At 55.9% G+C, this 12489-nt stretch overlaps 1 protein-coding gene across 2 annotated transcripts in view; it reads left to right on the top strand.

Annotated features, from left to right (window-relative positions):
• The window catches only part of TTC12 (tetratricopeptide repeat domain 12), a gene marked incomplete at its 5' end in the record, with an annotated part of 40213 nt that extends 32508 nt beyond the window's left edge, over positions 1-7705 (top strand). For both annotated transcript variants that reach the window (XM_080817091.1, XM_080817090.1), the window contains 7 exons: positions 246-383; positions 880-978; positions 1432-1500; positions 3990-4091; positions 5346-5445; positions 6303-6528; positions 7546-7705. In XM_080817091.1, the coding sequence (XP_080673217.1) occupies positions 246-383; positions 880-978; positions 1432-1500; positions 3990-4091; positions 5346-5445; positions 6303-6528; positions 7546-7618 (807 nt within the window). In that variant the 3' untranslated portion in view covers positions 7619-7705. The remainder of the gene's footprint in view (positions 1-245; positions 384-879; positions 979-1431; positions 1501-3989; positions 4092-5345; positions 5446-6302; positions 6529-7545) is intronic.
• Between the last annotated feature and the right edge of the window lie 4784 nt (positions 7706-12489).

Below are 12489 nucleotides of genomic sequence, written 5' to 3'. Positions count from 1 at the left end.
CCAAGTTCTCCCAGCTGATTGGTGGCATCCCCGGGATGAAGCCCTAGGCCCCCCTACCCCAGGCTGAGGCGCTGGGTCTCTCCCTCTGTGTGCCTCCATCCTGGTGCCAGTGTGAGCCCGTTGACGCCCCTGGATGACACTACGCTCTCTGGTTCCCAAGCATTTTCATGAGGGACACCCCTCAAGACGGCTCAGGCATTGTTTGCCTGCTCCATGCAGACTTTCTTTCTCTCGACTCCTTTCAGAAGCGAGACCCCATGATCACCAACCCCTCAGCTCTCTGCCGGTGCATTGCCCTCATGGGGAAGCTCAGTGCTGAGGCCGCCATCCGAAGACAGATGTCTGCCTCTGAAGAATTCCGGGAGGCCTGTTTGGGCCTTATGGTATGGTAACTTTTCTAGTCAGAATCAGTGTTTTCCCTGCTGTGGGAACATTGGCTTCTTATTGATTATCTGGCTTTTTCAAAACTTCTGTTTGAGGGTACTGGAGCCAATGGCTTATCCCTTCTATAACCATAGATGTTGTGGGTGGCCGGCCTCACAGAGCCCTCCAGGTCAAGCCTCAGACCCCGGGAGAGGGTTGAAGGATTTTCTGGTAGAGTTGGCGTGACTACCCATGTCAGCCCCTGGCTCTCCAGTTTAAACCCAGGACCAGGCCAAACCAGAGTCACGTGGCACAGGCACCGGGGACTCTTTGCAAGTCTCCTGCACTAACACTTATCTATGGAACTGGTCTCTGATCTTGAAACATCCTCTAGGTTCATGACAATTGACAACTTAGGGCATGTAAGTAATGCTGGGGCCATTGCCAAGGGGATGAGATGGCCATGAAAAGCTGTAGGGCAGAAAGGTCATTGATTACTTTGCTTTGTTTCCAAAGGCCCGGTGTGAGGAGGATGTTGACCTGTTCAGAGAGATCTTATACACACTCCTGGGACTTGTGATGAACTTATGTCTTCAGTCCCCCATCCTCTATGAGGTGCGGCATTCTTTCCTCCCTGCCAGGAGCCCTGGGACACCCTAAGCCGGTACCATTGCTAGAACTGATCTCATTTTCACAAAGAGAATAGCATGGGGACTCACACCCTGGCGGCAGGAGTGGGGGACGCTGGGCAGATGCTCTGCCACTTTGTTCCTCCGAGAGATGTGTGAGTCGCTCAGGTGTAGCCCAGTGGGTGTGTTGAGCACGGTGCTCGGTTCTGCATTTACCAAGTCAAACAAAGTGGGGTCTCTGATCTCAAGACACTGCCCTGTCGTGAGGGAGACAGCTGTGGGAAGAAGTAAGATGATAGAAGAAGGGGATGTGAGGGGAATACGGACAGAGCACGGTCGTGAAGAGCGAGGGGTCCGTTCTGTTTGCTCAAAGGAAGCTCCAGAGAGGATTCAGATTAACAGGCTGTTCAGACATCGTCCTGTCTCCCTGTCATGGCAGGTTTGGGCCTCAGAGGTGAGCAAGAGGTGCATCTCTCTACTGAACAGCCAGGATGGAGGGATCCTGACAGTAAGTGTCTCCCAGGGAAATCCAGAAACAGCTTCCTTTGTGGTTCCTGGGGATCCGGTGATACCCCCCACCGCAGTGCCCATCTGTGGACCCTCTAGAGTCCAAGCACCCAAGCTAAGAATCCCTTTTCCATGTAGTTTGCAACTTAACAACTTACACAGTGTAATTTATCCGATTTGTCCTATTCTGAGATATCCTGGTGCAAATTGAAGAGGCCACAAGATTTGGTTTAGATGCTCTTTTTCCCTAGTCAAGAAAGCCAGGCTTGTATTTTGAAGCCCCTGAAGGTAATTTATGCATAATGGTTTTAGCCCCCTTAGAGATATGTGTTGGGATAGCCTTCTCATTTCTGTTTCTGACATTTGGATAAGAAAGTCAAGAAAGCGCTGTGGTTAGCACAGAGCATCGGGAGAACATCGGTATGATTCAGCAAACTATTTACTGCCATCCCAGGATGGGTTCTTTACTCGCCTAAGTAATCACCCCAGCTTTCCCACCTATTAGTTCAGGGCCCTGGGGCTTAGAGAAACAACTAGGGCACATCCAGCAGGTCTGGGAAACCAGCCCTACAAGGGCACAGACTGGGGACTGGGTCCAGGATCATTAAAAAGGTTCTGAGCAGATCCGACAAGTCCTGCTTGGGGCTAGTATGCCTACAACTTCCCTGAATCAATTCAGACATGATAGGATGGAGGGTTTTTTGTTTTTTGTTTTTTAAAGATTTATTTATTTATTTATTTGACAGACAGAGATCACCAGTAGGCAGAGAGGCAGGTGAGGCTGGTGGGGGGGGTGGTTGGAGCAGGCTCCCTGCTGAGCAGAGAGCCCAGTGTGGGGCTCAATCCCAGGACCCTGGGATCATGACCTGAGCCGACAGCAGAGGCTTTAACCCACTGAGCCACCCGGGTGCCCCAGGATGGAGGTTTTTAATGTGAACTCTGGGAATGCGTGGTGAGTCTCCAGGTTCCCCAGAAATCCCTAATATTGTACAGAAAATTTTGCGAGTATGTGCATTTTCATGGGAAGGCATCGTGGCTTTCATCAGATTCTCAAAAAAAGATCCATGCCCCCAAAAGTGGTGAGTGCCACTATTCTCAGGTGCTTGGGTATTTCTGAATAATGTAGACCAGATCGAGGCCTAGGGTGGTTGTGAGCTAACCCTTCAAGGACTCTCTCTTGGCCAGATTTTCCCAGGACTCTGCCTGAGCCTCAGTCCAGTGCTGACCTGCTTGTGGAGCACAGCAGAATGTCACCGGGGGGGGGGGGTGTCTGGTCCTTCGGTAGAGGGCTCTCCCTACTGTCTTGGGCCTAAAGAGAGATCCGGAGTGTCAACTACAGCAACATTCTAGCATCTGCAGGGAGCAGCTGAGGGAAACAGAACTCATAATATGACAATACACACATTTATCCCTTCTCCCTCGGGAGAACATTCAAATCAGACTGAAAGCATTAGGGAACATCAACAACAAAGTTAGAAACATGTTGACAAAACGAACAGGCAGGAGGTCACCAGTGGGTTCTTTAATCATTTTAACCTGCTTCTGGAAGATGGAGAGTAGCTGCGAAAGGCACAATTCACGAGGCAGAGCCAAGGAGACCGTGCCTGCTACAGATGCAGGGACACCGGTCTGCCCTGGAGGACCCTGGCAAAGATGGAGACTCCAGAACACCAGGTACAACACAGGGCACGGATAAGAGATGGGGGACCGCGTGGGGCAGCCAGGCAGCTATGCCTCAGGTGGAAAATTCAGGCTTGCTCTCTCTCGTGGAATTGAAAGACCAGAGGACAATGTTTTGCTTTCTAGGATTTGGAAGTGCCTCTTTTCCACCTGTCGGTCAACAACAGTCAACATTTTTCACAAATGTGCCCAGAAATGGGCAGCTAGGATCACTGGACATTTCAGGAAAGCTGCACACAGAAATAGAAAAACCAAGATTAATAGAAAAATCAACTCATAAGAAGTAGAGATGATATAGGAAACAAAAAATAACTATTGTTTGTGTCCTCAGAAAGATTCAAGACAGTGTTCTATCTAAAAGACAGTAACAGCTAGCTATTTAAAAAGGGGGAAAAAGGAAGGAAGGAAGGAAGGAAATAAATAGAACAAAGATTCAGAAAGATGAAGGAAAAGCTCCAAGACCCCGAGGGTCCATCCGAGAAGTCTACCTGGCAGGGGGTGCAGAGTGCTGTGGGGCATCCAGTACTTTCTTTGCCAGAGCTGAACTGGTTGGTTCTGTGTCGAGCTGAAGTGGGCTGGGCCTCTGAGTGCCAGGGGATCGTGTTTCCAGCCCTTGGAGTCACCTGCTTCACAGCTATCGAATGAACGCTGCTCACCACGTGGGCTTCCATATTTATAAAACCCAAGGTGTGGGTTTTGCTCCCCATACTAATGATTGTTTTTCCCTCCCCAAGCGACTTGCTGACTTCTCAAGGTCATCAGCACTTCTGCACAGAACGGTTAATCATCTTTCCTTTCTGCCCCACTCAGAGAGCTGCCGGCGTCCTGAGTCGCACCCTTTCTTCCTCCCGGAAGATCGTGGAGGAGGCCCTGAGAGCCGGAGTGGTGAAGAAGATGATTAAGTTCTTGAAGGTAAAGTGAGCTGCTCGGGGACACACACTTGAATTCCCAGGAGCGTCGTAGATCACCCGGGGGGACAGAACTCCGGAGGACTGTGTTCAGTTAGGGGCCCACATTGTTCCCCTGCCCGAATGTTACACTTCTGGACTAAGGATTCCTTCTGCCTGTCACCCACGTAGCACTCTCAACATCCACGTAAGATTGTTGGACAAATAAGTAAGTTGTTCATGGAGAAGCAGCCATAAAAAACTACTTAGCAGGCAAGCCTCACTTAAAGGTGCACGGCCTCTTTCCCTGAAAAAGACCGTCGGGGTGGCTTTCCACAAGGTCCCACGGGCCCCTCACTTTGCTCCCGTCCGCTCGCCGCGCTTCCGCAGCTGCCTGGAGAGAGACTGCGCTCCCCTAGTGGGATATGGAGGGTGCAGCCTTACTGTGGGACAAAGGATGCTCCCGTGGTGCGAGCAGGTCAGTGGCACCGTTGAGCAGACTCGCTGAGAGGACAGGTGTGGAACTAGGCTGCCGTCTGTGGCCCCCGCCCGGCGAGCTTCACCCACCCGTGTCAGCGTGGCGGCCCCATGGCAGACCTTCCCATCAGAGCCCGGGCCGAGCAGGGCCAGGAAGTGAGCTCTGTCGGGGGGACGCTGCTGGGGCGCGGCAGCACTGAGGGGCTGGGACGGTGGGTCAGACTTCAGGCTACATGTGATGTAGCGATGACCGTCACTCGCTCCTGATCGCAGGCACGCACATGTGCATTTTAAAGACCGTGCCCTGGGCGATTTTGAGGGTTATGATTTGACAGTTGTCACCTCTTAAAATGATGGACATTTGTGATGTTCTCCATGCAGGTCTGTCAGCCTGACAGCCTTAGTAAGTCACTCCCCATTCTCCAGTGGTGAAATGACACCGGGTCGGGGGGCATGGGGGGCTCTTCCTCTCTTCTTGGTAGATCTGCCAGCCGACCACATCCCCCCCTCCTCAGCCACTCACTTGTAAAGCTTTCTAGGGACAATTACCCAGGTGTGCATGACAGGCCCGCAGCCCTGTCGGAATTCGTATCGGGCTGTGGGCTGTCTTACTGGGGATCTGAGTGACACCAGCCCGAGAGGGACCTGGCCTGCTCCTCAGAAAGCACGGGCCATTCTCAGGGGGGCAGTGTTTCAGAGGTTCCAGAAGCCACACGAACACAGGCACAGTTTCTCGCTACTTTCTGGCTCAGAACAATCCTAGGATTGACTTTCTTTTTTCTGATTTCATTCTGAAACCCAGACAGGGGGCCAGACGGCATCACGCTACGCCATAAAGACACTCGCTGTCTGCACAAACAGCTCTCACGAAGCGCGAGAAGAAGTGATGAGACTGGATAAAAGTAAGTGATGGTTTCCTTCAGCGGCGCCTGCGTCCCAGAGACTCAGCCGTCCTGGAAGCCGCAAAGGGAGCTGGGACGAGCGGGGAGAGACTCCCGTAGCCCTAGACTTCCGCAGTGTTTACCGAGTAAGATGGCAGCTTCTCCCTTCTGGAAACATTTCATGAGCCTTCGGCTGCACACGTGTGGCATGCTCTGCTGTGACCAGGCTCAGAGAGAACGGGGTCGATGCGGGGAGCCACCCCCCCCCAAGTAAACGGAAATGGTTTCTGAAGTCTTCTGCTGAAGCTGGTCTAACACAGGTTCTCACCCTTCAAGGGGTGTGTGGGGGACACCTTCGGCCTTTAGTGAACTGGGGAGATGGCGGAGCTGGAGCCAGCCCCGTGTAGTAAGGGAAAGCGGCCGCAGGCGTCTGCAGCAGGGGGCCCTGGTGAACCAGCCCGCCGATGTCCGCCCTCACACCTGCTCTGGGACGCGCGCGGAGTGGACGGAGTGGGCCCTTCGGGTCCTGCCCTTGCCCTGCAGCCACAGAGAGCCGGCTGTCAGCTGGAGTGTAGGGCTTATGAACGGGGACTTCAGGGGAGACAGACCTGTCTGCCGTGTAGCTTTTATTCACGCCACAGCCGTGTCACCCCAGGCGCTGCTCCGGGCACCTGAGGAACGCTGGAGACAGGGCAAGACCTGAGGAGGTTCATGGTGCTCAGCAAATCCTTGCTCAGCAATGACCCGCAGAGCTTCTGGGGACGCTCAGTGTCCACGGACGCTCCCTGCGCCCCTCGCGTCCGTTGCTAGCCTCCTGTTTGGGATCCGCAGGGACCGATGCTTGTTCTCTCCCCACCCCCCCACCCCCCCCCCCCCAGAGTTCGGCATTCTGATGACGCTGCTCCGCTCCGAGGATGAGGTCGTGGTGGGCAATGCCGCCCTCTGCCTGGGGAACTGCATGGAGGTGCCTTGCGCGGCGCCCTCCCTGTTGAAGACAGACGTCGTGCAGGTGTTGCTGCGACACGCGGGGGGCGATGCGCAGAAGACGGCCGTGCAGCTGAACGCGGGGATCACTCTGGGCAAGCTGTGCACGGCCGAGCCCAGGTATGCAGCGGCTCCTGGCCAGGTGGCCCGTGTGGGTCACGTTGCAGAAGGCGCGGGGCCAGCCAAGACACTGAATGGTGGCTGGGCCTCTGTGTCACCCAGGACTCCAGGGGGAGTCGTGGGAGCCCTGGTGCTTCCTGAGCACGCAGGTGTGGGCCCAGTAGCTGCTTCCCTGAGGGGACGGGGGAGCTCCCAGCTCCAGTCGGAGCGGGAAAATGCTTCTCTGATGGGATCTGTTCCACGCGCTCATGGCCACTGTCTTCCTTCCATCCCACTCCCTCCTGCTCCGCCAGCTTCTCGCCCCTCTTCCCACACAGCCCTCCTGCTTCACATTTTTGCCTAGGGCCTGAGCAGATGGGAGAATGTCCGGGGAGGGTAATGTTCTCGTGCTGGAGAAAGCTGAAGCGAGAGGAGGAATTGGCGCATTGCAGACCACCTGGCAAGCCGGGGCAAGAGATCTGGGCTTTAGCTGTGTACATGGCTTCTCTTTTAGCTTCTGTTCTGCCCTGGCTGGGTTCTGATGTGCTAGAACACCTAGGCATTCATGCTCCCAGAAGGGGCCCCCAGTCTCTGAGGGATGGAGTCCCGGGATAGAAGGGGGTGCCTTCCATGGACAGCGAGCAGTGCTGGCCTGCCTGACTCCTTCCCTTACAGACGAAGCCCTCTGATTCCTCCCCTGGAGAATGGGAGGGTTGGCTTGAGTGATACGTGAGGCCCTTTCACCATTCGTCTGATTGTCCTAATGCAAGGCCTGGAGAAAATCTTTCTTCTCCAGAACGCAGGGTGCATTAGCTAGGATGAGCTCAGAGTGGCAGCCTACTGGGGAGTCCCTGAGAGCAAGGTCCCATCGATCAGCCTGTCCATCTGCCACTCGCAGACAGCATGTGGTGTTCTGTGGACCTGCCTTGACGGCAAGGGCTCCTCCCTTCCTGCCTCGCCGGCCAGCTTCTCCCTGAGCGGGGGTGGCTCCGGGCGCCTCGCATCGATGTGCCCGACTTTGTGTTCTGATTCTGGCAGATTTGTCGCTCAGCTGCGGGAGCTGCACGGGCTGGAGATTCTCAGCTCCACGATGAAGTACATCGCTGATTAAGACACGTGGCGTCTGTGCACGGTTTTCACAAACGCAGAGCCGGGTGCTGTGGGTGGTCCCGGTGCTAATAAAGACTTTTCGAATGTCCGCTCCAGAGGTGAATACTGTTTCCAGGTGCTTGCCTTCTGGCTTTCACCGGTCATGGGAGAGTGGGCGTCAGGCAGTCCACAGTTTTGGAAAACCGCTCAGCGTCCCCCATGCTTTCTTCTACGGTCCCTTTCTGCCCCGCAGGGACTGGACACCAGCAGATGGAAAGCCACATTTCCCAGATTCCCGTGTAAGTAGTGGTTCTGGAAAGGAGCTGGATTCTGCTGGCTGAACGCTCTCCTTGCCCCTGTGGCTGTTCTCTGCTGGCACCATACTCGAAACACCCAGCGTTTTGACAGCAGGATCTCAGTGTCCGAGTTCCAGCCCGGGGACTGTGGTGGCAGCTGCTTGGGCGGCGACTCACCTGGCAGGGAGTTCTTGACGATCCAGAGACTCGTCCCCAGAAGCCCCTCCTGGTGCCTTTACCCAGCCCATCGAAGGATTTACAAACACCTGCCCATGGGTTACATGGTTTTCTGCCTGAAGTACCAAAGCAGGGGCACCTGTCTCCACCCCGACCTCACTCACATAAGCTTCGAGGTATTTATTCCCCAGACCCACCCCACGCTCCCCTCCACCCCCCAGACACACTGCTCCCTTGCCGGTGCCGCCTCTGGACACCAAGTCCCTAAGTGACAAGTCCAACAAGTGACACTCTTCTCCCATGGCTTAGCACAGTCATGTGACTGTTTCAGGGTGGACAGCAGGACCTCATGCTATAGCGAACACTAAGAGTGTCAGACCAGAGTTCCAGAGACTTACGGCCCTGGCCCGCTACCTGGCAGCTGTTTGACTCCGGGCAAGTCACTTAACCTCTCTGAGCTTCGACTGCTGCTTCTGGAAAAGCTAGAGGAACACCTGTCCGACCAGTCACTTACATTGCTGTGATGCCTCCACGAACTTCAGTGGCACTCGGGAAACTACAAAGTGCTACACGGAGATGACCAGGCCCCATCTTGAGGTCGAAGGGGTTGACTGTGACATTGGTCAGGTTAAATCTGAGGTGCCCGAGCAAGGGTAAAGCCCATGTCCCTTTAGGAATCAGAGCTGGACATTTTCTGGTCCATGTAGGAAAGGAAATGTTCCTCCGCCCCAGAGTTTCTATTCAGGACACCCAAAGAAATGGTTCTTCACAAGTGCGGTAGCGCTTAGAGTGAACTAAGAACTCGGCTCCTAAAACCGAGGTAAAAAATCGGCGCTTTGAGAGGCCGAAAGGAAACCAGCAGCCCTGCGCCCCTGGTGCTGGGCCGGGGCGAGCTCCCTGGACTTCGCGATGCTGCCTCACACGGTCCCTGGGGGGCCGGCAGGTGACAGGCCACAGCAGAGAGCTCAGGACTGGCCCACTGGGGACCAGCAGGCCAATACACACACTTCGAGAGGCTACCGAATGGCAAAGGGAGTTGGCTTGACACGAAACAGAGCCCAGAGAAGAAAATGAGAAGCTACAAAATATGCTGCTTGCAGACAGAATTCAGTGGAGCTTTAAAAATGTAAAAGGCTGCCCGAGTACGTAACCGGCAGGCCTGGCTCCTCTGGCTTGAGGTTCGGGCGCCTCCTCCTCCCAGTCTCGGGCTGCGCCCTTCCTCCCTGGCTCTTGAAAATGGCTATTATACGTGTAATCTCTTCCCTGAAGAGTGGGGAATGTCAAATTATATTATTATCTCTGCTTCAGAGCGCCTGCCGCAAGCAGTAATCTTCCCTGCTTTAGAGGAGGCCCGGCTGCCCCAGGAGCTCCCTCCTCGCCGAGGGGGACAGGAGGCTTCATCTGCGTTGCGAACCAGCCCTCCCTGGTCTCGGCCCGGCTGACGCGCGCCCTCCTCCAGGGCCCCCAGGCGGGGTGGAAAAAACGAACTGGGTGTTGGAGAAGGGGTTCCTGCTATACTAGGAGCCGCCAGCACTGTCCTTCCCAGTCCGCGGGCCAACGGCTTACTCTGGGAAAGGCGTCAGCTGGTTCCACAGGCAGAGGAGTCGGGGTTGTCTCTCCTAAAGAGAGTGGGGCCGGTGTGGGACTTCCTAAGCCCCTGTCGCCACCACAGAGCTGTCAGGGGACGGATGGGAAACAGCCGTCCTGGACAACGCGCCGGCCGGGGTTCCAGAGGCCAGCGAGGCGGGACTGAGGTCACATGTTGGGAGGACCTAAGTGGAAGGGGCAGCACATGGGTCTGTAAGCCCTTTCCTGAGGACCTGTTACCAAGAACTTCTCGGTTTGGAGAGCCAGAGGGTGTTCCTGCTGTTTCCTAACGCCTTCAAAATAGGGGCTCTTCAGAGGGCCCGGTAAGAGGAGAGTCACCGGAGGTGAAGAGGACATTCACAGTCCACCTCCTTTCCCCACACGAGAGGCTGCCATAGGCCAGTGGCCTGCAGGCCCGCAGAGGGAGAATGAGTGATGTCCACGCACTCGGCATCTACTCTGTGCCAGGCGCTGTAACAGGTGTCTCTGGACCCCGCCCCGGGGAAGCCTCGCAAAACCCCGTGATGCGTAAAGAAACCAAGTAGAAAGACGCTAAGTACTTCTTTTCCAGGATCACAGCGCTGGTCAGTAGGGGACCAGAATTGCACTCCCGTGAATGTTCGTCCAGTTGGGAGCGCGGCTTGGGGCAAAGGCTGCTAGCTTCTCTGAGCCTCCGTTTCCTCCCTATAAGATGGAAGTCCCTGTCCCCACTTCCAGAGTTCTTGGATTTGAATATAACATACATGAAGTGCTTGGCTGCCCGGAGTGGCTAGAAGACAGAAGGCGTTCGCTTCATGGTGACTGTTACTTCAGGTCGGAAATTGCCATGAACTCACTACCCGCCTCCTCCCATCCTCACCAAAATCTGCTCATCTCCCAGGTACCCCCATCTCAATGAAGGCAAACAGTTTCCCGGCTGTTATGTTGGCCTGTCCTCCTCTCCTGTGCCCAGTGGCAAACCCGAGGGGCCCCCGAGACCTGCCCTCTCCTACCTCCAAGGCATCAAGGTCTGACGGCCTGGGCCAGGTGGGGTTCCGAGCAGTGCTTACTGGTGGTGTGATGCTGCCGATTGCCAGGAGTGTGTGACCAGGGCCTGCATGAGCCCGGGGCCCAGCGTGTGGTGGGCTGGGAGCCCTGACACAGGAGGGGTCTCCAAACCCCTTTGCCACACAGATGCTCCCTGTCACTTGCGGTTTGTCCTCAGCTTAGAATCAGGAAAACCTGTTGATTCCAGGGACTGTGCTCATTCATCGAGATGCCGGCAGGGGCTGCAGGCCCCCCTCCCCGAGTGCCCTGGAAAGGAAGCGTGAGTGACAGCTGACTGCCACCAGCTCGATGACTTTTTTTTTTTTAAGCGAGACCTCTAATTTGATCTCAAATTCAAAACAGCAAAATGAAGAGGTCAGGATCGGATTTCTCCCAGGGGGGTGGGGGAGGAGAGAGGCTGCCCATGTGCTCCCGGCCACCCACGCCAGCCTCGGGTCCGCCCAGTTCCAGGCTGAGCTCTGGCCCGCGGTGGGTTGAGAGGCCCTGCTCCATGTGAGCGCGTCTGCCGGCCAGACGTGCCCTCCAGCCCAGCCTGAGCATCGCTGCCCTGTCACATGGCCATCTCCAACTTCCCATTTGCGCTTTTAATCTTCAGCCTCTCCATCTGCTGGTGGAGGGTCCCCCTCCCCCGGAGCCACAGTCCGCCCACTCGCACGCTCCCGCCGCAGCCTGCCTCTCCCTGCCGCAGAGAAACAAGTCTCCACATGAAAACGGGTTGGTTCACACACACTGGGGACATAGGCCAGATCAAAGGCCCACAAGATAGAAATACTGCAATGGGTGATGAGGACAAAGGTTTCTAGAATGTTCTAGCTGAAAATAGCTCAGGGACTATCGAGTCCAGCATCTGCTTTATTGGAATCCATCTGAACTCGCTAGCTAAATACAATTCACGTGTCTGGCCCACGCCGCATCATTTACAAATAAGGAAACCAAGACTCCCAGAGGCAGGTGCAGAGAAGGCCAGGGGCTCACAGGAGGCCCGGGGAAGACGACGGCACGGTGGCCGCAGTGCCCGTTCCGGGTCCAGATGCTCGGGCTCGGGGCTCAGCTCCCAGCTCCATCCGTCCTAACTGCACACCCTCCACCAAGCCCCTCCACCGCCTTGTCCCTAGAAGGTGGGGGTGGGTTTGAGGTCAGGCTTGGAGGAGATGATTTCTGGAAGGCTCCCAGCATTGGGCTGGGCGCACAGCAAGCCGGCAGGGACCAGTGACCACCGTGGCAGTCACTATACTGAGTGGGGCGCTGCCACGGGCGCCCCCTGCCTGGCCAGCCCTCTGTGCTCTTGTCCAGAGTTCTTACATATGAGGAGCGCTGTCAGGGCCAGCGGCCTTGGTACGTGACTCTGCCCACGGGTGGAGGATGGAGAAGTGTCGCCCAGGGTGTAGACTGGCCTCCAGAAGTGGAGGGCCAGGCGGGTGAGGATGGCCGGTGGGAATCGAGGAGGGAGGGTGGAGGCAGGCACGGGAGAGCCCAGGGGCTGGAGATGAGCGTTTGATGGGAACTCTGCACCCTATGCACGGGTTCTGGGGGGAGGGGCTCAGAAATAGCCACTCCGGAACCGTCTCCTTGCTGAGTCCCTTGTCCCCGCTGTCTTCGGAGCCCCCTGCACACTGCAGCCCAAATAATCCTCTCACACCCGACTTGGCTTGTGATGTATCCCCTCTTAGCCACCTTCACACTATCGCCCACAGGATCAAGGGCAAACTCCCCTGCTGGGGAGTGTGCTCGTGTGGGGGCTGTATGTTGCGGGGTGCATATGGGTGTGGGGATGGTAAGAACGTAG

This window comes from Martes martes, assembly GCF_963455335.1.
Source record: "Martes martes genome assembly, chromosome: 10".
In the NCBI taxonomy this organism is placed as follows: domain Eukaryota; kingdom Metazoa; phylum Chordata; class Mammalia; order Carnivora; family Mustelidae; genus Martes; species Martes martes.
This window is presented reverse-complemented; position numbering and strand designations above follow the sequence as displayed.